This window comes from Sinocyclocheilus grahami, unplaced genomic scaffold (genome assembly GCF_001515645.1).
Source record: "Sinocyclocheilus grahami isolate Dianchi unplaced genomic scaffold, SAMN03320097.WGS_v1.1 scaffold1493.1, whole genome shotgun sequence".
Classification (NCBI taxonomy): domain Eukaryota; kingdom Metazoa; phylum Chordata; class Actinopteri; order Cypriniformes; family Cyprinidae; genus Sinocyclocheilus; species Sinocyclocheilus grahami.
This window is the reverse complement of record NW_015506672.1, coordinates 183,832-208,245: the sequence shown is the minus strand read 5'-3', so window position 1 is coordinate 208,245 and position 24,414 is coordinate 183,832. Positions and strand designations below refer to the sequence as shown.

General features: G+C 38.5%; 2 protein-coding genes across 2 annotated transcripts in view; one reads left to right on the top strand and one right to left on the bottom strand.

Moving 5' to 3' along the window:
• Window positions 1-5,847: 5,847 nt before the first annotated feature.
• LOC107570693 (teneurin-2-like) lies at window positions 5,848-19,396 on the top strand. The gene is made up of 10 exons (XM_016256950.1): window positions 5,848-5,965; window positions 6,528-6,780; window positions 7,262-7,415; window positions 8,535-9,409; window positions 11,278-11,453; window positions 13,592-13,827; window positions 14,085-14,381; window positions 14,477-16,097; window positions 16,222-16,352; window positions 17,942-19,396. Exons 1-10 carry the CDS (start codon window positions 5,848-5,850, stop codon window positions 18,677-18,679), a joined length of 4,599 nt encoding a protein of 1,532 aa, XP_016112436.1. The 3' UTR covers window positions 18,680-19,396.
• A 2,001-nt stretch (window positions 19,397-21,397) lies between these two features.
• Window positions 21,398-24,414, bottom strand: part of LOC107570694 (cysteine-rich and transmembrane domain-containing protein 1-like) — a 10,703-nt gene continuing 7,686 nt past the window's right edge. Inside the window, exon 4 of the mRNA XM_016256951.1 lies at window positions 21,398-21,905. Within this exon, the coding sequence (XP_016112437.1) occupies window positions 21,799-21,905 (107 nt within the window). The 3' untranslated portion in view covers window positions 21,398-21,798. The remainder of the gene's footprint in view (window positions 21,906-24,414) is intronic.

The following is a 24,414-nucleotide window of genomic DNA, read 5'->3' as shown; positions in this document are numbered from 1 at the left end:
CAGTGTATCTATATGTTTGGTTGACTGTATTTTATTCTGATAATGAACAGGCTGCAACGTTTGCAATGCTGTATGTGTGTGCGTGAGGCGCCGGCTCCGTTATTTTTGGTCATACATCATTCGAAACTGCAATGTGTTTATTTTTATTTCTGTCATCTTGGTTTCCTTTCTGTGGACTTTCGTAGAGCGCCGCGCCACACAAATAGCATATGAACCAAATTCAGTAGCATAGCCTATCTCTCAGCCTTTTCCTTTCGTTTTGTTAATCTGTTAATTAGGCTATTTAAGTCAAATATTTTGCATATTCATTCATTTTATATATAGAATATGATTTAATAAAAACAGATTTTGTTATTTTTAGTTATACTTTTTTGTTGCTTGTCTGAGCTCGTCCGCCGCCTTTTTTCACTTCTCCGACCCCGCAGCTCTCTCCGATAGCTTAGTGTTAGTGGCACCAGTCCAGGTGTTTCCAGGTTTTACTCGTGCTATTTCTCTATGTTGAGAGTTTGGTGTCGCACATATTGCACCTGACTATGCATTCTTATCCTTTTCTCCAATGAACTGAAAATAACAGGACAGTGTCCAAATAACAGTGTGTCCAAAAAGATCTGACTGACTCCAACCTTTTCAACAGTAATGTAGATAATACAGATATTTTAATGTGCTTTTGGCTTAGCAAATGACATACAGTACAATAATTAGTGCTATTTTTAGCAATGTAATTATTTACATTGCCAAAGCATTTGCATATTATCTGCAGATCATTAAAACAGTGCAAAGGCAAATAGCAATTAAGTAAAAACAATAATAACATTTTTAAAAGAAACTTAATTGAAGCAATTAAGAAGAATAAAATAAATAAAAATATATATATATAGAAGTAAAAAATAAGAGTAAAAACTCACACTCGCACGTCACACGTCCATTTGCTCACGCAGTGAAAAGCACCCTCAAATGAAACCAAGAGCTCCCTCAGTTAAAACTGTAGTATGATATTGGCAAAACAGATCTGGTAAATGCTCCAGTGCATATTTGTGTTTGTGTTCTGGAGAGCGTCAAAAGTTACTATTTACATCGTGTTTATAGCATTGAGCAATGTAGCCAATTACAGTTAATTTCTTGAACACCTCTGATTGACTGTACTGTTCAGGTTAGTCAGAATTCACTCACCACTCAAAACATCAGATTTTTTTCTGCACGCTCACAAATCCTCTCAATGTAAAAAAGTGTGTAGATACAATGTAAATAAAAATTCACTGAGCAGCGTAGAGAGCTTTGTGAAATCGCGATGAACTGAAGAGAGTGGCAGCTTTTTAGTGATTATAAAGGAAGCGCTATTTGCATGCTTTCTAGACTGCATATAATCCGTCCAGAATTTGAATAAAAATTTTGTTTTTCATGCTGCTAAGAGGACCAAATGGCCACATACCCTGTTCACGCAGCAAAGTTTCAGGATTGACATAAATCCCTCATATAAATGTGGGATTCACTTTCGAAATAGCAATACTTTACATAATGATGAATACAGCAATGGATGGGGGAAAATGTAATTTGTCATAATAGATGTGCATTAATCTATTCTAATGTAAATGCAGACTAATAGATTACTAGAAAAATATTTTAATTTTTAAATATTTTTTAAATGCAATTGAAATTATTTATAAAATTAATGAAATATAAAATTGCAATTCTCTCACTGTACATTACTATTCTTATTGTGGGGAAAAGTTAAGATAGACATGTTCAGATGTCAAGCAAAACTGCTGACAGGTACAGTGGGTATAGAAAAGAATCACCCCCCTTTAAAATAATCACATTTTGTTGCTTTGCAGCCTGAAATGAAGGACACAGTTTTTGTTTTATCCAACTGGATTTACTCAGTGCAACTTATAACATCCAAATGAAAGATATAACACCAACATGTCATAAGAAAAATTAAAAAACTGAATCACTGAGTTGGAAAAAGGATCACCCCCTTGCGTCAGTATTTTGTTGAACCACCTTTTGTTTTAATTACAGCCTTTAGTCAGTTGGGATATGTCTCGGTCTCTACTAACTTTTCACATCTAGACTGTGTTATATTTGTCTACTCTTCTTTGCTGAACTGCCCGAGTTCAGTTAAATTTGATGGTAAGTGTTTGTGGACTGCAGTCTTCAAGTCATTCCACAGATTTTCAAATGGGGTTTAAGTCTGGGCTCTGACTAGGCCATGCAAGGAAATTCATCTTTTTCTCCTTCAACCACCGTGTGGTCAGTTTTGCTGTGTGCTTTGGGTCATTGTCATGTTGGAAGGTAAACCTTCTTCCCATTGACAACTTTCTGGCAGAGCAGAGGGCAGCAGATTTTCCTTCAGAATTTTATGGTATTTGCCCATCTATTTTTCCTTCTATTCTGACAAATGCTCCAGTCCCTGCTGCAGAGAAACACCCCATGACAGGATTTTAATTCAATTTTAGTCTCATTTGCCTCAGAATCTTCAAGATGTGTTTTTTGGCAGAGCTCAGTCGTGACTGCATGTGGCCTTTCTTGAGGAGTGTCTTTTTTCTTGCAACCCTTCCATACAAGCCACAATTGTGGAGAATTTGTGATATTGTTGTCACATGCACACAATGACCACTCTTTGTCATAAATTCCTGCAGCTGCTTCAAAGTTGCTGTAGGCCTCTGACCAGTTTCCTCCTGGCTCTTTCTTTCAGTTTGGAGCAACGTGCTGATCCAGGGAGGGTCTGTGTTGTACCACATACCTTCCACTTCTTAATAATAGACTCCACTGTGGTGCTAGGCATTTATAAAGCCGGTTACACTTTACTAAGGTATAATTTTTTTAAGGGGTGTGCATAAGACTGGCATGACACCTTCATAATCATGACATGACACATACATAATCATGACATGACTCATGTCATGAATATGAAGTTTTTTTTGCATGTTTATTACAACTGTCATTAAGTGTCATTCGCTCAGTTATGTAATTTTTAATGCAAAGATGACATTGTTTGAGATGTCTTTGTAATGGGCTATGGTTAGGGGTAAGGGTAGGGGTAGGGTTAGGGTTAGGGTTAGGTCAAATAATGTCATATTTGCATTACAAATTACACAACTGAGCGAATGACACTTAATGACAGTTGTCATAAACATGCATAAAACCTCCTTCATATTCATGACATGTGTCATGTCATGATTATGAAGGTGTCATGTCAGTCTTATGCACACCCCTTCAAGTAAAGTGTTACCATAAAGCCTTTGCATTTTTCCTTTTGTATCCATCTCCTGACTTGTGCCTGTCCACAACTTTATCCCGGAGATCTTTTGACAGTGCCTTGTCATCCATAGTTGATTGTTTGCTTCAGTTGCACTGCAAATGCTCCAGGAAAGCTCTTTTCATGCTGAGCTAATCAAAGTGACCACAGCTGATCACAGTTGAAAGTCAAATGGCTTTGTGTTCCATTGAGAAGGTGATTAGCTACACCTGATTATAGCCATTTTTAGGAGGGGGTGATCCTTTTTCCAACTCAGTGATTCTGTTTTTTTATTTTTTTCTGACGTTAGTGTGATATCTTTCACTTGGATATTTTAAATTGCACTGAGTAAATACAGCTGGATAAAAACAAAACTGTCCTTCATTTCAGGCTGCAAAGCACTACAATTTGATTATTTTAAAGGTGGGTGATTCTTTTCCTAAATGTTCTTCAGAATATTTATTATTAGAATAGAGAGAGGACAGGAAATTATATATAGAAGGGCAAAGGGGATCTCAATTTGCTTATCATCTTAATTATACTTCTTGTGGATAAAATTTTAAAGGTGATCACAAAATACTTGTCAAAGCAGGCATTTGAACTTACTGCTCACTCTGACCCAGACACAAGCAAGCGTTCTCCAGACATGCACAACTTCCTGCTTCTTTCTTCTCTCTTTTTTGTTAACTCTTCGTTTGGGGGTTACTTCACAGAAACCTCAGAGATCAGAGAGCACCAGGCAAAACAACATGGAACAAAAGTCACGCTTTTTGTGAGCTTGTTTCGGATCAAGAAAGACCCATTTAGGGAGAAGTGTTGAAAGGGTGCACATGTACACTGAACTGCGATATGCAGCAAATAAGAGATGGGAAGAGAGAAGGAGGAAGATGAAACAGGAAAGGAAGCTCTCAGGGGTGTAAGCGATGCCCTCTGTAACTTTGATGCAAGTTCTCTAAAAGTGAAATCAGGAGAGAGAGAAAGAGAGAGAACCTAGAGCATCATTCAATTCAGTGATCATATCCATCATTTGAGCTCATTACCCCAATGGGGATAAATAAATAGATTTGTTCATTTTCATTTCCTTAATGATGAGAAGTTCTACATTTGAGCTTATGTTTTTTTTATCATATTATTTGTCTCCCTCTCTTGACATCAAAGCAGCACAGAGGTTTGAACTGAGAAGGGTTCATCAAAAGTACACAATCTGAGAATAAGATGGCAGATGAACTGAGAGTTTTCAGAAGTCCCTTTAAACCATCTGCCACTCTGAAACATCGAAACTGCGTGTGCTAGGGACGCCAAATGTGCCGATACTTCCAGAACCAAGTGATACTAAAAAAAAAAAAAACATGCCTTTCTATAGTATCGATAATATTGAGTACAAATTCTGTTTAGTACTTCAGTAAAATGCAGCTGAACACATGAAAAATTTAATGAAAAATAATTTTCATGAAGAGATAAACATGCAAGGTTAATTAAGTTTAATTAAGAAAAAAATCTGATATGTGTCAAAAAAGCCAATCTGCAAATTAGACATTTTTAATCGTTTTGAAAGACGTGTCTTATGCTCACAAAGACTGATCAAAATAGAGTAAGAACAGTGATATTGTGAGATGTTATAACAATTTAAAATAACTTTTTTTTTTTTTTTTATATTCTAAAATGTAATTTATTCCTGTGATGGCAAAGCTGGATTTTCAGCAGCCATTACACAATCATTCTAATATGCTGATTTGATGTTCAAGAAATATTTCTAATTATCAATGCTGAAAATGCTGCTTTTTTCAGGATTCTTTAATGAATAAAAGTTCAGAAGAACAGCATTTATTTGGAATACAAATCATTTTAAATATTATAAATGTCGTTACTGTCACCTGTAATTAATTTAATGCATATTTGCTGAATAAAAATGTATTTAAAAATATGTTTCTTAAATGGTAGTGTGCGTTAGAAGTCTTTATTCCATTGCTAATATGCCATTTGAAATGTTTATATTAATATTGATGTATTTTATGTAAAATAAAGTATGTTCAATGGCATATATTAGCTATGCCCTGGCATTTCTATCAAGTACTGAATTTTTGGTATCGTGACAACCCTAGTGTGGGTTTATTTTCATACAAAATGCATGTATCACATTGCTAATGCATGTTACAGACCTAAAGCTTATGACATGTGGTGACATCTTTTCCACTCAGATGGTCTGGTTGACTGTATGGATCCGGACTGCTGCACACAGAGCTCTTGTGTAACCAATCCTCTGTGCCGTGGATCACGTGATCCACTTCAGGTTATTCAGCAGAGCCAATCAGAGGTCCAGAAAGTCCCATCCTTTTATGACAGAATCAAGATGCTTGTGGGTAAAGACAGCACTCATATCATACCAGGAATCAACCCATTCAATGCCAGGTACCTCATCTGCCCTGTGCTGTGACAGACTAAATTACTAAATTTATCATGCTCTAATATTGTATTTATGTGTGTAGCCTGGCATCTCTGATTCGAGGTCAGGTTTTGACCTCAGATGGCTCTCCTTTGGTGGGTGTCAACGTGACCTTTGTGAAGTACCCCTCCTCTCCCAGCAGCAGCCACCCATCATCAACAGTATTATGGGTAACGGCCGAAGACGCAGCATCTCGTGCCCAAGCTGCAGTGGGATGGCTGAGGGCAACAAGCTGCTGGCGCCGATGGCTGTAGCCTGTGACGGAGAGGGTAACCTGTACGTGGGTGACCTTAACTTTGTGCGGAGGGTCTATCCTTCCCTCAATACCACAGCTGTACTGGAGCTCAGGTAAAGCTGATAGGATGCGCAGCTGACAACATTAAAACAGCATTTGTAATTAATTTCACCTCTTTAATATAAGGCGTTATTGAGTAGAACTGAATATTCTGCTGAAATAATAATTGTCTTGAGTTGGTTCTAAAAAAAAATGAAATCAGCAAATCACTTTTAAATAAAAAATGAATGAGGCTTGAATTCCAAGATCCGATGACAGGAAAAGCTGTCAGAAGAAGATAATTAAAACTTGTCATTTGATATTGTTCCGTGAAATCAAGGGTTTCCCATGAGCACCACAGCTCAATATGTCAGAGCACTTGCACTGACCACAAAGTCAACAGTTATTGCAGTTTGATGAAGGATAATAATAAACACTTGACATGCATTGATGAATCATGCACTACTACAACAAGGACATTTATTATGAAAAAAAATAAGTTCAGTTTTGATTGAATGTTGTTTTTAAAAACTGGAATAGCTTTTACAATTATTTTGATTTAATTCACACAGGCATCCTTCATAAGGGCAGCGGTGAGAATATCTTCCTCTCCCAGCAGCAGCCACCCATCATCAACAGTATTATGGGTAACGGCCGAAGACGCAGCATCTCGTGCCCAAGCTGCAGTGGGATGGCTGAGGGCAACAAGCTGCTGGCGCCGATGGCTGTAGCCTGTGACGGAGAGGGTAACCTGTACGTGGGTGACCTTAACTTTGTGCGGAGGGTCTATCCTTCCCTCAATACCACAGCTGTACTGGAGCTCAGGTAAAGCTGATAGGATGCACAGCTGACAACATTAAAACAGCATTTGTAATTAATTTCACCTCTTTAATATAAGGCGTTATTGAGTAGAACTGAATATTCTGCTGAAATAATAATTGTCTGGAGTTGGTTCTAAAAAAAAATGAAATCAGCAAATCACTTTTAAATAAAAAATGAATGAGGCTTGAATTCCAAGATCCGATGACAGGAAAAGCTGTCAGAAGAAGATAATTCAAACTTGTCATTTGATATTGTTCCGTGAAATCAAGGGTTTCCCATGAGCACCACAGCTCAATATGTCAGAGCACTTGCACTGACCACAAAGTCAACAGTTATTGCAGTTTGATGAAGGATAATAATAAACACTTGACATGCATTGATGAATCATGCACTACTACAACAAGGAAATTTATTATGAAAAAAAATAAGTTCAGTTTTGATTGAATGTTGTTTTTAAAAACTGGAATAGCTTTTACAATTATAGTGTTGCATTGGATAAGAACGGCCTGATGTACTTTGTGGATGCTACTATGATACGAAAAGTGGATCAGAATGGCATTATCTCCACTCTGATAAAGACCAATGACCTTACTGCAGTCAGGCCCCTCAGCTGTGATTCCAGCATGGACGTCAGCCAGGTTGTAATTACTTTCCTCAACTCTCTTGCACTTGCACTTCAGACTCCTAAAAATAAATGAACAGTTGTTGAAATCTGTACTAAAGTGCATAATTCAGATGCCCTATAATGTGTATAGATGAATATTGCATCTTATTTGAATTTGTCTGCAGTGTGTGCAAGTTCAGATTAACTTCTTGTATGTCAGATAGATACACCAATTAATCTCAATGGATATGAAAATGAGTCAGCTTCATTTGTCATTTGTTTAGGTCATTTTTCATGCAGAAGCAATGAAATTTGTGTCTTTGCATAGAAACAATCCATTAAAACTAACATGGTTAATTATCGAGATTATTTTATGGAATCAGAGAGAGATAATTCGTGTACCAGAGCATATTATAAATTAATTTGATGGCACCCTGTGTAAAGTAATATTGATCAAACGTGCTTGTATAAAAAAACATCTGGCTGAGATTGTCATCATTGATGTTTTAATGTAGAGGTTTTGCCAATGTAAAAATACAGTATAATTAATCAAAAGAACAATAAAAATTCAGGAAATAACCGTTTAAACTAAATCATTTTTACAAGTAACCTACTCACTACTCTTTTTTTTAAAACAATTTGCAGGCCCCATGAAGCATTAAGATAAACTGTCAAACACAGCTGTGTAAACACATTTCAGCCTGTTTATTTCAGTTTGCGCTGTGAAATACTTCTTGTTCCATCCTTGTGTCTTTGAGCTTTCGCTAGCCAATATTTGTTTGTCAGAGTGTCTCCATGGGTATTAACGTTTGACAATGAGAGTGACAAACAATGGAACTGGATTATCAATCAAGCAGCTTTCATCATTTGTCTATCACTGTAATAAATTCATAGACCTGCTGATTCGTTCCACTCGGAAGAATCTGTAACACATAATTTTTTTTTAAATGCCAGAAGGAAATCTACTGTCAGAAATGGGAAATGCACTCAGTTTGACCAGAAGCAAGGATAAAACAGAATGGGAGATATCAAAAGCAGAGGCAGGGAAATCCCGCTGGGCAAAGCTGAATTTACACTCAGACCACAACTGCTCAACATGCCCAATTATTGTCCTTTTTTTGTGTTAATGTACTCTTCACCTTTAATGTTTCAGGTACGTCTGGAGTGGCCTACAGACCTGGCCATCAACCCTATGGACAACTCTCTGTATGTGCTGGAGAATAACGTCATCCTGCGTATCTCTGAGAACCACCAGGTCAGCATTATTGCAGGGCGGCCCATGCACTGCCAGGTCCCTGGCATTGATTACTCTCTCAGCAAACTAGCCATCCATTCTGCCTTGGAGAGCGCCACAGCCATCGCCATCTCCCACACAGGTGTGCTCTATATTGCTGAAACCGACGAGAAGCGCATCAACCGCATACGGCAAGTTAGCACCAGCGGTGAGATCTCCCTGCTTGCCGGGGCTGCCTCTGAATGCGACTGCAAGAATGACGTCAACTGCAACTGTTTCTCAGGAGATGAAGGCTATGCTGCGGACGCCAGCCTCAATTGTCCCACTTCGCTAGCTGTGTCACCAGATGGTACCCTGTACATCGCTGACCTGAACAATATCCGTGTACGTTCAATCCACAGCAACCGCCCCAATGCCACAGCGAGTGGACAATATGAAGTGGGTTCATCTCTAGAACAGGAGTTATATGTGTTTGGTCCTGACGGCCTTCATAGGCAGACGGTTAGCCTCATTACAGGCTTGGCACTGTATAACTTTACTTACGGGTTGGACGGAGAGTTGGCAGCAGTTACCGATGCCTCTAACAATACGCTTCGGGTGAGGAGGGAGGCATCTGGCTCTATCAGGCTTGTGCTGTTGCCAGAGAACCAGGTGGTAACACTGGGAATGGACCCAGCCGGCAGCCTACGTTCAGTGTCCGCCCTCAGTCAGGAAGTGGCACAGCTCGGTTATTACACTAACACAGAACTTTTAGCCTCCAAGTCAGATGAGACCGGATGGACAAACTTTTACAAGTGAGTATGAAATGTGCAGTGTGATAATAGAACTTTGAGATAAAGGCAAGTCTGGAAATCATAAAGAAAATAATAATAATAAAAAAAGGACAAAAACTCACTAGTCAAAAAGTTTCAGGAGGAATTCAGTGAGAATAACTTACTTTTTTAAATGCCGAAAAGGCTAATAACGGCACTGCATCTCTAGACATGTGTTTGGGTATCGTCTGATGATTAACTGCTGCAATATGCAGTAAAACTCTTTTTATTAAAATTCTGTTTGCATCTGTTTTTTGTGGGTAGTAATAACAATGTTTATTGTGCAATGTTAATAAGGTAATCTATATTAAGCCCAATTGACATAAAAGGAGGCTTGTTTGCAATGAAATTATTGATATTGAGTTCATTTAAAATGACCTAGTGATGTTTCAGTGCATTTAGCATTTTGTTATACTGGATAGAGAATACAATGCAGGTTTTTCTGCTAAAATTTTTAAGTGCAAAATTTGTGTGACTGTTCAAAATTTGCACCCAGTGTATCATGGATGTTTTTATAGACAATGAATTTTGACTTTTGTTTCTAAGCACTGTGGTTATCATCTGACTGGTATCTTTATCTAGTGTCAGAGCAGAGGATGTTTTCACAGTACTGCTTTGGTCCTGCAGCCATCTAGTGTCTGTATGCTAGAACTGCTCTAGACATTTAAATAGATGTCCAGTTGTGTTTTATTGTTAACTAAAACTAGAATTTGTATTTTATTAACGTATAATATATAATATATATATATATATATATATATATATATATATATGCTTTTTTCCAATTGCCAGTTGTTGAAAAAAATCTGAAATAAAATACAAATATTAAATGAAAAACTTTAAATTAAAAAAACCTGCCTTGTTCTAAAGTTGAAGTACTACAATCACTAAAATTAAACTGAAACTTAAAAGCTATATAGAACTAATAAAAATTACAAAGGCACATAAAATGACTAAAACTTAAACTAAAATAAAAAAGAGAATACAAATAAAAACGAATTTAAAATATAAAAAATATAATAGTATCTATTATAATATTTTGAATGTTTTAAATTAGCTTTTATTTGTATTCTACCTGCCTGCTGTGTGTTTTGGTCTTAATGGATGTGATTTAGAGGGAAAACGGGGGGCATCATCATGAGATCTGGACTGAGATATGTTCTTTGTGTGTTGTGGGTGTGTACCTTGAACCACAGTGTAGGACGCCTCTACGGACGAGAGATTAGTGATGACCGTGACATCATCATCTCTGTTTGAGCTCTCCATGTCAATATTGATGGTCTCCTCCATCTCACGATGCAGACTGGTCACCACACCAGTGGGATATGTGACGTTGGTTAGACGACCCTCACTGTCATAGCTGTGAAGAAGAGATACAAGACAAAACTCACTAATATGAATATAATAAATAGCCAGCAGTGTCTGCAGAATTGATTTTTTAAAATTTATTTATAATAAATTTTTAATGTTTTAAATTGTTTGATACCAATGTTATTTTAATACTATTTTAGCAAAAAAGCAAATAAAAATGACTAAAACTTAAACTAAAATAAAAAAGAGAATACAAATAAAAACGAATTTAAAATATAAAAAATATAATAGTATCTATTATAATATTTTGAATGTTTTAAATTAGCTTTTATTTGTATTCTCTTTTTTATTTTAGTTTAAGTTTTAGTCATTTTTATTTGCTTTTTTGCTAAAATAGTATTAAAATAACATTGGTATCAAACAATTTAAAACATTAAAAATTTATTATAAATAAATTTTAAAAAATCAATTCTGCAGACACTGCTGGCTATTTATTATATTCATATTAGTGAGTTTTGTCTTGTATCTCTTCTTCACAGCTATGACAGTGAGGGTCGTCTAACCAACGTCACATATCCCACTGGTGTGGTGACCAGTCTGCATCGTGAGATGGAGGAGACCATCAATATTGACATGGAGAGCTCAAACAGAGATGATGATGTCACGGTCATCACTAATCTCTCGTCCGTAGAGGCGTCCTACACTGTGGTTCAAGGTACACACCCACAACACACAAAGAACATATCTCAGTCCAGATCTCATGATGATGCCCCCCATTTTCCCTCTAAATCACATCCATTAAGACCAAAACACACAGCAGGCAGGTAGACTGGTGTTTCTCTTTATTACCCACAGGGAGGCCACATTGTTTGAATGTGCGGCGTCCAGCAGTGCAGAGAAATCATCATTTTACAATTTACCATAGGCTCCATTTAGGGGTTCTTTCTTCAGGCAAAAGCTTGAAGGCGTAAACTCTTCTCTTTATATCCAGTGAATTATGTGTTGATGGATTCCCTTGCACAACTTGCTTGTTACTTCCTGTAAAGAGTTTGCTTTTGCTGTTTACTCAAGACAAATGACATGAAAACCAACCTTCTGCTTGTTAGCAGTGTACCAAAATGCACTTGGATTTTTTTATGACTTTGAAATTGTACATGATTGTGTTTCCCAGGTACATTTCTGTGGAAAGCAGCAGCTGATCCAATTATAGCTTGTAAATGGAACTAAAGATGTTTATGCTGCTTTTAGCCAAAGCTAAATCTTCTTTATAACCAAAAGCTGCATTATACACATCCGCCCCACAGTGCTGCGTTTCCCCTAATGCACAACAGACTGTCAGATCAGAACTAATGCATCATATGAAATTAAATGAGGCTGGTTTTAGGGTACACTTCATAATAATACAAACATTAAATACTTAACAGATAAATAATAGTTAATGTACATAAATGCCATGAAACAATATTTATATATTTTCATTTGCATTTCGCTACCATTATCTGTCTGGACTTTTCTGGATTGTAGATGTCAGGATATATGATTTTAAATCTTTTTTTTTCTGTTTTACTTACAGAAAATATTTGTATTAACTTTTTTTCAGTGTGGATGCATTAAATTGATCAAAAGTGAAAGTAAAGTAATTTATAATGTTACAAAATATTTATATATTTATATATTTTCTGTGATGATTTCAAATATTTACATTTAAAGGGGTCATATGACGTTGCTAAAAAGAACATTATGTTGTGTATTTGGTGTAATGCAATGTGTTTATGCGGTTTAAGGTTCAAAAAACACATTATTTTCCACATACTGTACATTATTGCTTCTCCTCTATACACTGCCTTTCTGAAACGCATCAATTTTTACAAAGCTCATCGTTCTGAAAAGCGAGGTGTACGCTGATTTGCCAGCTATCCAGTGCGTTGTGATTGGGTGGATACCTCAAGCATGTGACGGAAATGTTACGCCCCTTACCATACTGTGATGCCCTGTGCGCGACAAGACAAAAACAATAGAACCCATTACAAACAAGATCCAGACTGTCCTTGCAAAGTTGGAACTGCCCCACTTTATAGAAACAGACACATTGTAGGCTACTCTCACAGGAAACAGTCCTTATCCTCCGCAAAATGCGCTGCACACATCTGAATATTTGGGTTGAACTGTTCTGGAACAGTGTTGTAAATACAACTTAACCACTGATTTCTAGTTGTGTCCTCTTTTGGAAGGCCAAACAGTAGTTTCGCTTTCGCAACGAAACACACAGCGTCACACACGGTGGCCTAGAGTGAGCGGAGGCCGGCGGCCTAGAGTGAGGAACGGCCGGTGGGCTAGAGTGAGCGGAGGCAGGCTTGAGTGAGCGGTTTGTAACACTCCAAAGAGAAAGGAAAAATTGAAATCGCATCATATGACCCCTTTAAACTCATCACAGAATCCTAAAAAATGTATCACAGTTTCCACAAAAGTATTAAATAGCAAAACATGTTCTCACATTTATAATATGTAATTTTTCTTGGGCACAAAATTAGCATATTAGAATGATTTCTGAAGGATCATATGACACTGAAAACTGGGGTAATGATACTGAAAATTCAGCTTTGCATCACAGGAATAATTTACATTTTAAAATACAAGTATTTTAAATGACTGTTTTTGCTGTATAAATGCAGCCTTGAAAAGCGCAAGAGACTTCTTTGAAAAAAAATCAAAACTTTTAAACAGTAGTGTATATGAGTACATTCATAATGATATGTGAAACATTATATAATGCTTGTTTATAATGTACTATTTAAAGAGTATAATCTGATTTTATAATCCTTGTCGACCTATATTCTTTTTGTCTTTTCACAGACCAAGTGAGGAATAGCTATCAGTTGTACCACAACGGCACACTGAGAGTATCCTATGCTAATGGAATGGGCATCAGCTTTCACACCGAACCACACATCATTGCAGGATCAGTGAGCCCGACCATCGGGAGACGCAACATCACCCTACCCACTGACAGCGGCCTTAACTCTATCGAATGGCGCATGAGAAAAGAGCTGACCAAGGGCAAGGTTACAGTGTTTGGCAGAAAGTTGCGCGTAAGGTTTTCTTTTTACTGTTGAAGTTAGTTGTCAAGTAAAGTTTTATTTGTATAGCACTTTTCAAAGCAGTTTTACAGAAATTAGAATGTTAATGTTTATAATATGTTAACACATTTAGCAGTTTAGAGCTGGGCAATTACATTCTGTGAATATATAAACAATCAATCAGTTGAGATTTGCTATGTAAACTGCAATATTTGATGTTTGATTTTAGAGTTTAGAACTTCTAAAAAACCTTAAATTTTTTCCCACAGGTCCACAGCAGAAACCTTCTGTCCATTGACTATGACCGCAACACCAGAACAGAGAAGATCTACGATGACCACCGCAAGTTCACTCTGCGCATCATCTATGATGCCCAGGGCCGACCGGCCACCTGGCTTCCTAGCAGCAGCTTAGCCCTGGTCAATGTATCTTATTCACCCACTGGCCGATTGGTGGGCTTGCAGAGGGGCAGCATGAGCGAGAAAAGCGAGTTTGACACATTTGGACGGATCCTGTCCCGAACCTTTGTTGATGGGAAAGTTTGGAGCTTCAGCTACATGGACAAAGTGAGTTGACTCTTCAGAACCACATAAAGCACTTGTTTTTCTTACAGTGTTCATGTATATACTCATTTTGTGCACCTTTTCATTTCACTTTGCAGTCCATGGTGTTGCTGCTCCAACAGAGTCAGAAACAGTACATCTTTGATTTTGACACAGCGGGCCGGCTCACGGCGGTCACTATGCCGAGCATGGCCAGACACACTATGGCCACTCATGTGTCTGTTGGTTACATTCGCAACACCTACAACCCCCCTGAGAGCAATGCCACCATTATCCACGACTTCAGTGAGGATGGGCATCCACGCGCTACATTCTACCTTGGAACTGGTCGGCGTGTGCTCTACAAATACGGGAAGCTTGGAAAGCTCTCGGAGGTGCTGTATGACGCAACTGCCGTCAACTTTGGCTATGATGAGACAACAGGAGTGCTTAAAATGGTCAACTTACAGAGCGGAGGCTTCTCTTGCACCATTCGCTATCGCAAACTCGGCCCCCTAGTGGACAAACAGATGTACCGCTTCTCAGAAGAAGGAATGGTTAATGCTCGTTTTGACTACACCTATCATGACAACAGCTTCAGGGTGGCCAGCATAAAGCCAGTAATAGGGGAAACCCCACTTCCTGTGGACCTGTACCGCTATGATGAGATATCCGGTAAGGTCGAACACTTCGGCAAGTTTGGCATCATATACTACGACATCAACCAAATCATCACTACGGCCGTGATGACACTCAGTAAGCATTTTGATGCACATGGCCGCATCAAAGAAGTGCAGTACGAGATCTTCCGCTCGTTGATGTATTGGATGACAGTGCAGTATGACAGTATGGGCCGTGTAATTAAACGTGAACTGAAGATTGGTCCATATGCTAATACCACACAGTACCGCTACGAATATGACGGTGACGGCCAGCTTGTTGGTGTCAAAGTTGATGACTGGTCCACTTGGCGCTATAGCTACGACCTAAATGGAAATCTCCATTTGCTTAACCCTGGTAACAGCGCCCGTCTGCTGCCACTACGCTACGATCTTCGAGACCGAATCACACGGCTCGGCGATATGCAGTATCACCTCGATGAGGATGGCGTGCTTGCACAGAGAGGCTCAGACATTTTTGAGTACAATTCCAAAGGTCTTCTCGAGCGAGCCTACAGCCGCACAGCTGGAGGTTGGAGTGTCCTCTACCGCTATGATGGCTTGGGCCGCCGTGTCTCCCGCAGAACTAGCGAAGGCGAGCATCAGCAGTACTTCTACGCCGACTTGAACTACCCCACTCGGGTCACCCATGTTTACAACCACTCGAGAGCTGAAATCACCTCCTTCTACTATGACCTGCAGGGTCATCTATTTGCTATGGAGGTCAGTGGTGGGGAGGAATACTATATCGCCTCTGACAACATAGGCACCCCACTGGCCATCTTCAGCAGCAATGGGCAGATGGTCAAGCAGATGCAGTACACAGCATACGGAGAGGTCTACCATGATTCTAACCCAGATTTCCAGCTCATATTAGGCTTTCATGGAGGGCTTTATGATCCTCTCACAAAGCTGGTGCACTTCGCCCAGAGAGACTATGACGTGCTGGCAGGAAGATGGATTGCACCTGACCATACATTGTGGCCGAAGATAGGCAAAGTGCCAGCTCCGTTCAACCTGTATATGTTCAAGAACAATAATCCACTCAGCGATATGATTGATGTGAAAAACTATGTGACAGGTGAGAAGGTGATAAATTGTTCTGCTTTGTATTTATGGGCTGAGCTTAGAAGTTATGTATAAATGACTCACATTGGTTTCTATGACAGCTTGTAAAAGACATTATTTCCTGTTTTGTCTTACAGATGTGAAGAGTTGGCTGGTTATGTTTGGCTTTCAGCTCAGCAACATAATTCCAGGGTTTCCTAGACACTCGCTTTATTTTGTTGACCCTCCTTATGAGGTACTTGCCAGTCAGGACTCTGATAACACTCAGGTCAGTTTGATTTGGTGATCATTTTTCAATTAAAATGGCTTCACTAGGTTTTTTTTTCTTGTTTTTTTTCTCGATTTTACGTTCATTATTTTCACTGACCACATAATGTTTAGAATTATCAGGTTATATTCCATGTATGTTTTATATGTGATATCAGTATTTATATTTTTCATTTGATGTTGTTTTCTTTACAAAAAACATTATATTATTCTTCACAAAAAAAGTTTTTAAACAAATGAATGAAGACAATTTGCTAAATGTTTTTGTTACAAATATGTTCACTACCATTAAAAACTTTTGGTTAAATATATAGTTCAGTCATGAAACTTTAGAAGGTGCATTCTGACGGGGTGTTAACGTAACTGATGATATTCAGAGAGTTAAATGACTTGGCACAAGCTGATTGGTTCATGCTGCATATGCAGCCAATGAGCTTACTGCCTTGCATTTATATGGCTGGCTAGCATTCACTTGAGATTCCTGCAGCGCACTTTCAGAGTTCTCTGAAACCCTCCACCTTCCCCAGCTCCACCTGTATAGATCTGCTACAGGGTTATTTTATATATGCTATTTGTGCAGCAGCAGTATGTCTTAAATACTCATAACACCGTATCGCCATATGCATTGGCAGTAGCAAGTTCCTGTACTTGCTTGCAGCAGCAGCAATAATTTACAACTACAGCAATAACCAACAGCAGCAGCAATTCAGCAGCAGCATAGCAGATCTGTTCTGCCAAGACCAAATACATTAACATTTTCATATCCATCACCATGCTAAAATGTTCAGAGAGTTGTCATGATTGAACTATCTTTCAAAACAATAAGACTTTTTAAATTAATACTTTTGTTCAGCAAGGATGCAATAAATTGATCAAAAGTAAAAGTAATTTATAATGTTACAAAAAACTTCTATTTCAAATAAATGGTGAACTTTCTACTCCACAAAAAAGAGGTGGTTTGGCATGTGCAACTATTATAATAAGAAAGCACCAATTTGAACACAATATGCAGCATATTAGAATGATTTTTAAAGGATCATGTGATACTGAAGACCTGGAATAATGCTGCTGAAAATTCAGCTTCGCCATCACAGGAATAAATTACATTTTAAGATAGATTAAAACAAAACATATATTTTTGATTGCAATAATATTTTACAATATTACTGTTTTACTGTATTTTTGATCAAATAAATGCAGCCTTGGTGAACATACAAGACTTCTTTCAAAAATATTAAGTCTCACCAACCTCAAACTTTTGGCAATAAAACAACAACAAAAAATGTAACAGTTTTAGTATCAGCATGTCCCTAGTCTAAAGGGACTAAATACCTTTCAGTCAAATTTCCTGAAATGCTCTAACACATACTGTACATTACACCATGTCGCGCCACGCTGCACCGCATCCAGTGTAGACAGCATCACTGATTATGAAGGGTTCTATAGTATCTTGTCGCGCCGCTTGCGTCCGGTGTAGACATGGTGTTAGTTAGACACATCATACAACCTAAAATTGATAGTGACCATATGTATCATATTACTGCTTTTACACTTTTATCAGGTGTCACTAACTATTCATCCATTTTACAGCTTTTCACTGGAGTTCAGCATTCAGTGGACAGACACAACCAGGCCTTCATGGTTCTTGAGGGGAGGCGGCTCAACAAACAGCGGCGCACCAAGCGTGACAAGCCCGGTTACTGGTTTGGCACCAGCACGCCCATCGTAGGCAAAGGCATGATGCTCGCTATCAGGGATGGTCACGTATTAACAGACCTGTCCACCTCAGCTAGCGAAGACAGTCGCAAAATATCACAGATCCTCAGCAACGCCATCTACCTGGATGGCACTCGTTACACCATCGATGGTTGGGACTGCCACTTCTTCGTGAAGCTCGGACTAGCTGACAGCGACCTGTTGGCCTTGGGTCTCAGCAGCGGCCACAAGACACTGGAGAGTGGGATCAATGTGACGGTCAGCGGACGCTCCCGCCGGGGCGTCACTATAGAGATCCACTCCGCCAAACTCACATATAGCATCCGGTACGGGCTGTCAGCAGAGGTTCTGGAAAAGGAGCGGAGCCGCCTGCTGGAACAAGCCCACCAGAGGGCGCTGTCTGGAGCATGGGCCAGGGAGCAACAGCAAGTGCGCGAAGGCAGGGATGGAGGACGCGTGTGGGCTGAAAATGAGAAGCAACAACTGTTAGCCATGGGGAAGGTCGTGGGTTACGAGGGCTACTACGTGCTCCCAGTAGAGCAGTACCCTGAACTGGCGGACAGCAGCGCTAACATCCAGTTCCTCAAACAGAACGAGATGGGCAGGAGGTAACAGAGTTCAACTGTTGCTGATGCCATGCCATCTCCTACGGAGAGAAACAACAGAGTGCTGCAGAGACGTTTCCCAAAAATGGAGAACCAACAGCCAGCAGCAAGAACACTGACCCATTATTGAAAAAAAAAGCACTTGTGAACAATGATTTTGTAGTGATCTTTTGACTTTATAGAAAGTGGTAAATATTTTTTAGTCAATTCAGACTGGCTGTGAGTGGCGGACATTAATGTGATGATAGTGTGATAGCTCGCTTTGGTTTTTCATGACTGCATATCAAACATAACAGAAATCATCACGCAATACTCAATAAAACAGCATCACCTGCTCCCATATGTGTTTGTGAAACTACACTGGAACATATTCAAAAGGAACGTCAGCGTCTCGACACTTTCAGTCTCGTTCCTCATGAATTTTCTCGCTATACGTCAATGCAGTGTTTGGTATTAAGATTTTAATCACACCGTGTGAGGCTGAGCTTTCTGATTGGCTTTCGCTGGATGTGTTAATCATCAGCTCACAGAGTCTGTCCTCTTCTGTTCGCAATATATGACAATCACAGGGGCTGATACATTGATCAATAAACTGTACATGAACCAACCGTTTTGTATAATATGTAAGAGATTATTGATTGTCTGGGTTTTTTATTATTATTTTATTAATTTAAATTCAACTTGACAAGTGAAAACAGATGAAAGTGTAATATATATTGTTTTTTAAAACTGAAACATATGACATGTAAATTATTCTCATTGACTTTGGGTGTATCAAATCAAGAACATATCTTCAAGGAAGTGGTTTCATCATTACGTTGTGTGAAAATCCATTGCAAGACTCACCGCAGAGGTCGTTTTCTTTGAATATATTACGAAAGCTAATGCAGCCGTTGACTTTTTTTTCTTGGTGTAGAATCTCTGACTTGTGGTGAGTCAGTGTGGATATGAGCTTCAACTAGCAAAGTCACACTCAGACACCTGTGGAAGGAGGTTCTTCTGAAATTCTATGAAAATAAAACGTTTTCATTTGTACCTTTTGAATTTGAATGACTTCCTTTACAGCTGAGCAGAATGATTGTGTTCCATCAGGGCCATGAAAGACAAATAGTTCTTAATTTCACGATTCACATAATGTGTGATTGTCTATTATTTCATCTAAATATCAACTTCTAGTCGGGCAGACCAAAAGAAAAAGGTTATCGAAGTGTAGATGGTTCTATGTTTGTTTTGTGAAAACTTTTATTTCTACAATGTGACTTGGTTTGTTTTTGTTTGTACTTTTAACTAAAGATCAGCCAACATGAACCTACAAAAGTTTCATGAAAACGGCATTTTCTTGTAGATTCCATCTAACAATCTTTTCAGTCTAAAAATACTAGCATAATGCGCTACATTTAAGTCTATATAGTCATTCACTCAGACTCCGCAGTTCCATAACATTGCAACATTGTGAACGCACAGAGAACAATGACTTGTCCTGTTATCAAGAAATGTAGTTAAAATGCCAGAGAACTAGAAGTCAAAACCGTGATTTTCTGGGGCCAGTGAGGTGGAATGACAGTCAGTTGAGAACATCAGAAAGTGTTTTGTAAAGATCTCTGTGGTCGACAAGGACTGACATAAACAGAGTTTCAGAATTTTTGACCTTTTGTAAAAATGTCTACCATTGAATTGAAACAATATAGTAAATTTGAATTGTTTTGCTGTTATTTCCATGAGGTTTCAGACTGAATGGCCAAAGATCAGACCGGCTGTAGCTGTCACTGTTGACATTGAGAGAATGGTAAACACAGCTTTGCTTTAAATAGCCTGCTGCAGTGCAGGTGTTAAGTTTATACCCATGGGAACCACTTCCAGTGAAGTGCTGCACACTGGTGCTGGGGGAAGGGATGACTCAAAAGTGTTGCACTTTTCTCAAATTAACATTGTTTAATTCCGATATCTTTATAGGTTTATTATTTATGAACATGCATACAACAACCTATCCTAGATCCTAGATTCCTAGATGATTTTTGCCTTGCTTAAATGTGAGTAGACAAAAGCGTGTTGTATGTAGTATCTGAGGGGTGGAGCACTTTAGTAGAACACAATGAAAAGCCAGTGAGGTGTGATGACTGAAAAATAATGACTTATTAATAATGCATTTGCAGCTCAGCAAACAATTCCTAAAAGGATTCCCAGTCAATATCTCATTTAGCTACAATTCCACATTAACTTTCTAGCTGATAATGCAGACAAAAAAGCAGATAATAAATTAAATCAGATGAATGTTTTTGTTTTTACTTTGTAGTACAGGTTCAGGTCTGTTGCCTCATATTGTATTTTAAAAGTTCAAAAGATGTGCAATTAAATGTTCAGAGTGGAATTTTGCCAGATGCTTCACTGGGGTGTAGGAGATCATTTTTTTGATTTGTTTTGTTTTTAAATGCTAAATTTAGTTTATGTCTGTAAAAATACAGCTTCCTGTCAGTTTAATATGCTGAAACTTGGTTCCTCAGAAAGTCTAAACACTGTGGCTCTGTAGTGCTTTTGTTTGAGCAGCCAGAGCATCTCGAAGAGGCCACACTGACTCAACACAACACTGGAGGACTGTCCGGACAATTAGTAAAAAAAAAAAAAAAAAGTCATTATTATTTTTGGACATCCTACACAGAAAAGCACATTTTGAGTAAACAAAAGTGATGACATGTCTTATTTCCATTATTTTATTTAATAGAAACAAACTTTTCCTTGATTGACATATTAAGACAGCTCAAACATTCAAGGCCATATTTGATTATCAAATCTGGTCTATAAACAAGCAAACTTGTAATTTTTGCATTCATTAATAAAGATGACATCTGTATTATTTTCAAAAGACAAATAATAAAAACATTCTGTTTAATATGCCTCTACAAATACGATCAATGCATGTAATCAGTCTCTCAGTGCGTATCATGCATAATTGAAGGAATAAAAATAGGTGCTCCAAGTTGGACTACTGGAAATGAACGCTACAACAAAAACATAACTTTATTTGTTTCTCAATTACTTTTTCAGTAGTCAGGCATAAATAAGGATTAGATCGTGGAGTGAAAGATCTTTACAAATAAAGGAGTGGCTCACAGTGGTTTCTTCATTATTCTAGGTCAACATGTCCCAGAGGCAGCAGCAACACAGGGCCGTCCAACATGCAGTAAGACATGCCTGGTCCCCGGAATCATCCCGCCTGCCCTGCTCCACAACATACACTGGAGAAAAGACACAGAGATGGAGAAAAACACTGCTCAGAATGGCAAGTTTATTGCAAAGTAGATTATAAATGACATGTTTTTCAATTGGTCTCCGAGGGTCTCCACTGTATGCGAAAGGTTATTCTAGTTTAGAATTTTTTAATTCGTTTTATTTTAATATCGTTTTCAAATTTGCTATAAACTTCAGTTTAGTTTTTATGAGTTTCATACATATTTTTGTTAGTTTTAGTTTAGTTTTTATTTTGTGAACGCATTTCTATTTAGTTTTTATATAGTTTAGTTTCAGTTTTAGTTTCGGTTTTAATTAAAGCTTAGCAGAATTAACAGATCACTTCCAGAGGGCAGGCTAAGAAAGACGTAGGCATAATTTCACCTTAGTGAGGCAAACATATAGCGACACAAAATTAACACATGCTGAGATTGATTAGATAGTAAAAGTATACAAATATTCACCAAATAAAGCAGGCAAGCCTTTTTTACTAAATTAATCTACACAAGCAGGGGCGTACATTTCGTCTAACAGTAGGGGGGACAATAAACAAAATTTCTCGAGCAATATTTGAAGGGGCCACAAGGCATAGCATATTTTCTTAGCGATAGATGCTATTTACACTAAGTGAAAATAGCAGTATTTGTTTTGTGGTATGCTATTTACACTAAGTGCAAATAACTATTTATACTATATTAAAATAGCAGGATATTCTGCGAATTACTTATTGCCAATAGTGGCAATTATCTGCACCTCAGCATTGTAATACATTATAAAACAGTATGCAATTATAACTTATTGAGTGTACATTTTTGTAACACTGTAATATTCTAAATGATTTCTAATTCAAAATATTTCCTTAATTTTTATTAAAAAAGTAAATGCTTTTCTGATGTGATTTGAAATGGGAAAAAAAAGTTTGCCAAAAGGCAGATTCGAACCCGGGTCGATTGCGTCGTAATGTTGACTAGCCAAATCACACGTTGGTGGATGGAGTTAGAGTAATAGCCTTTGCCACCGATTTTTAAAAAATTCACAACAGTTAAACAGTATCTGTATTAAAGAGAAACTAATCACTTCATCCGATGTTTAAGTGAAGAAATTAGCCTTGACAGCCTTAACAGTTACTTACTGGACTTCCTCAACTATTGGCTTTGTTCTCTCTCACCGGACTTGTGTGTGTGTAAAAGACGAAAGCAGGCATTTGGACCAAAGTGAGGCAAGGGAGGTGGAGACTCATAATGTTTCTAAACTTAAAACACATTTTGCCCCGTTTGTGTTGTTTAACTACTTACAATTGATTAAAGTATAAAACATTGTTATTTACAATGCACAGCGTGGTTTATAATCATATTTTTACAGATTTGTGCATTATTTATTCTATATAGAACTGTATAAATAAAGAGATATGCATATGTATTTACATAATACTTGAGAAAGAGGCAATAATTAAGGATGTAGAATGAATTACGGAAATGAATTACAGAACACAGATAATGATTCATGTGTTAGCTGTTTAAGCTGGAGATGGCATGGGGGGAAAAACTGTTTTTATGCCTAGATATTCTAGTGCACTGAGATCTGTAGTGTCTGCCTGAAGGGAGACGTGCAAACAGGTCTTTGACGAAGTTACCTGCCCATTTCTTCACTCTGGAGTTGTACAAGTCCTGAAGATTGGGCAGGTGCACACCAATGATCCTTTCTGCTGTCCTAACAGTCTGTTGCAGTCTTCTTGTATCTGATTTGCTGGCTGACCCAAACCAGACAGTTATAGAAGAGCACAGAACCGACTCAATAACAGCTGAGTAAAACTGTGTCATATGCGCCTGTGGCAGGTTGAACTTTTTCAGCTGACGAAGGAAGTACAACTTCTGCTGGGCCTTTTTCACAATGGAGTCAATGTGAATGCCCCACTTCAGGTCCTGAGAGATGGTGGTTCCCAGGAATCTGAATGACTCCACTGCAGTCACAGAGCTGTTCATGATGGTGAGTGGGGGGAGAGCAGGGGGGTTTCTCCTGAAGTCCACCATCATCTCCACTGTTTTGAGCGTGTTGAACTCCTGGTTGTTGTGACCGCACCAGACAGCCAGCTACTCAACCTCTTGTCTGTAAGCAGACTCGTCGCCGTCCTGGATGAGACCGATGAGTGTGGTTTCGTCTGCAAACTTCAGGAGCTTGACAGAGGGGTCTTTAGAGGTGCAGTCATTTGTGTAGAGGGAGAAGAGCAGTGGGGAGAGAACGCAGCCCTGAGGAGCTCCGGTGCTGATGGTGCAGGTGTTGGATGTGAGTTTTCCCAGCCTGACTAGCTGTTGCCTGTCTGTCAGGAAGCTGGCTATCCACTGACAGATGGAGGTGGGCACAGAGAGCTGGGTCAGTTTATTCTGAAGGGTGTCCGGGATGATGGTGTTGAAAGCGGAGCTGAAGTCCACAAACAAAATCCTTGCATAAGTCCCTGGTGTGTCCAGATGCTGGAGGATGTAGTGCAGTCCCATATTGACTGCATCATCCACAGACCTG

What these genes read in the sequence shown, in the direction of transcription:
- LOC107570693 (XM_016256950.1), top strand. Translation starts at nt 5,848, where the DNA reads ATGGGTAACGGCCGAAGACGCAGCATCTCGTGCCCAAGCTGCAGTGGG. An exon ending in GGATGGACAAACTTTTACAA is followed by an intron (nt 9,410 to 11,277) that starts GTGAGTATGAAA and finishes TCTTCTTCACAG; the next exon opens with CTATGACAGTGAGGGTCGTC. An exon ending in GCTTCAGCTACATGGACAAA is followed by an intron (nt 14,382 to 14,476) that starts GTGAGTTGACTC and finishes TTCACTTTGCAG; the next exon opens with TCCATGGTGTTGCTGCTCCA.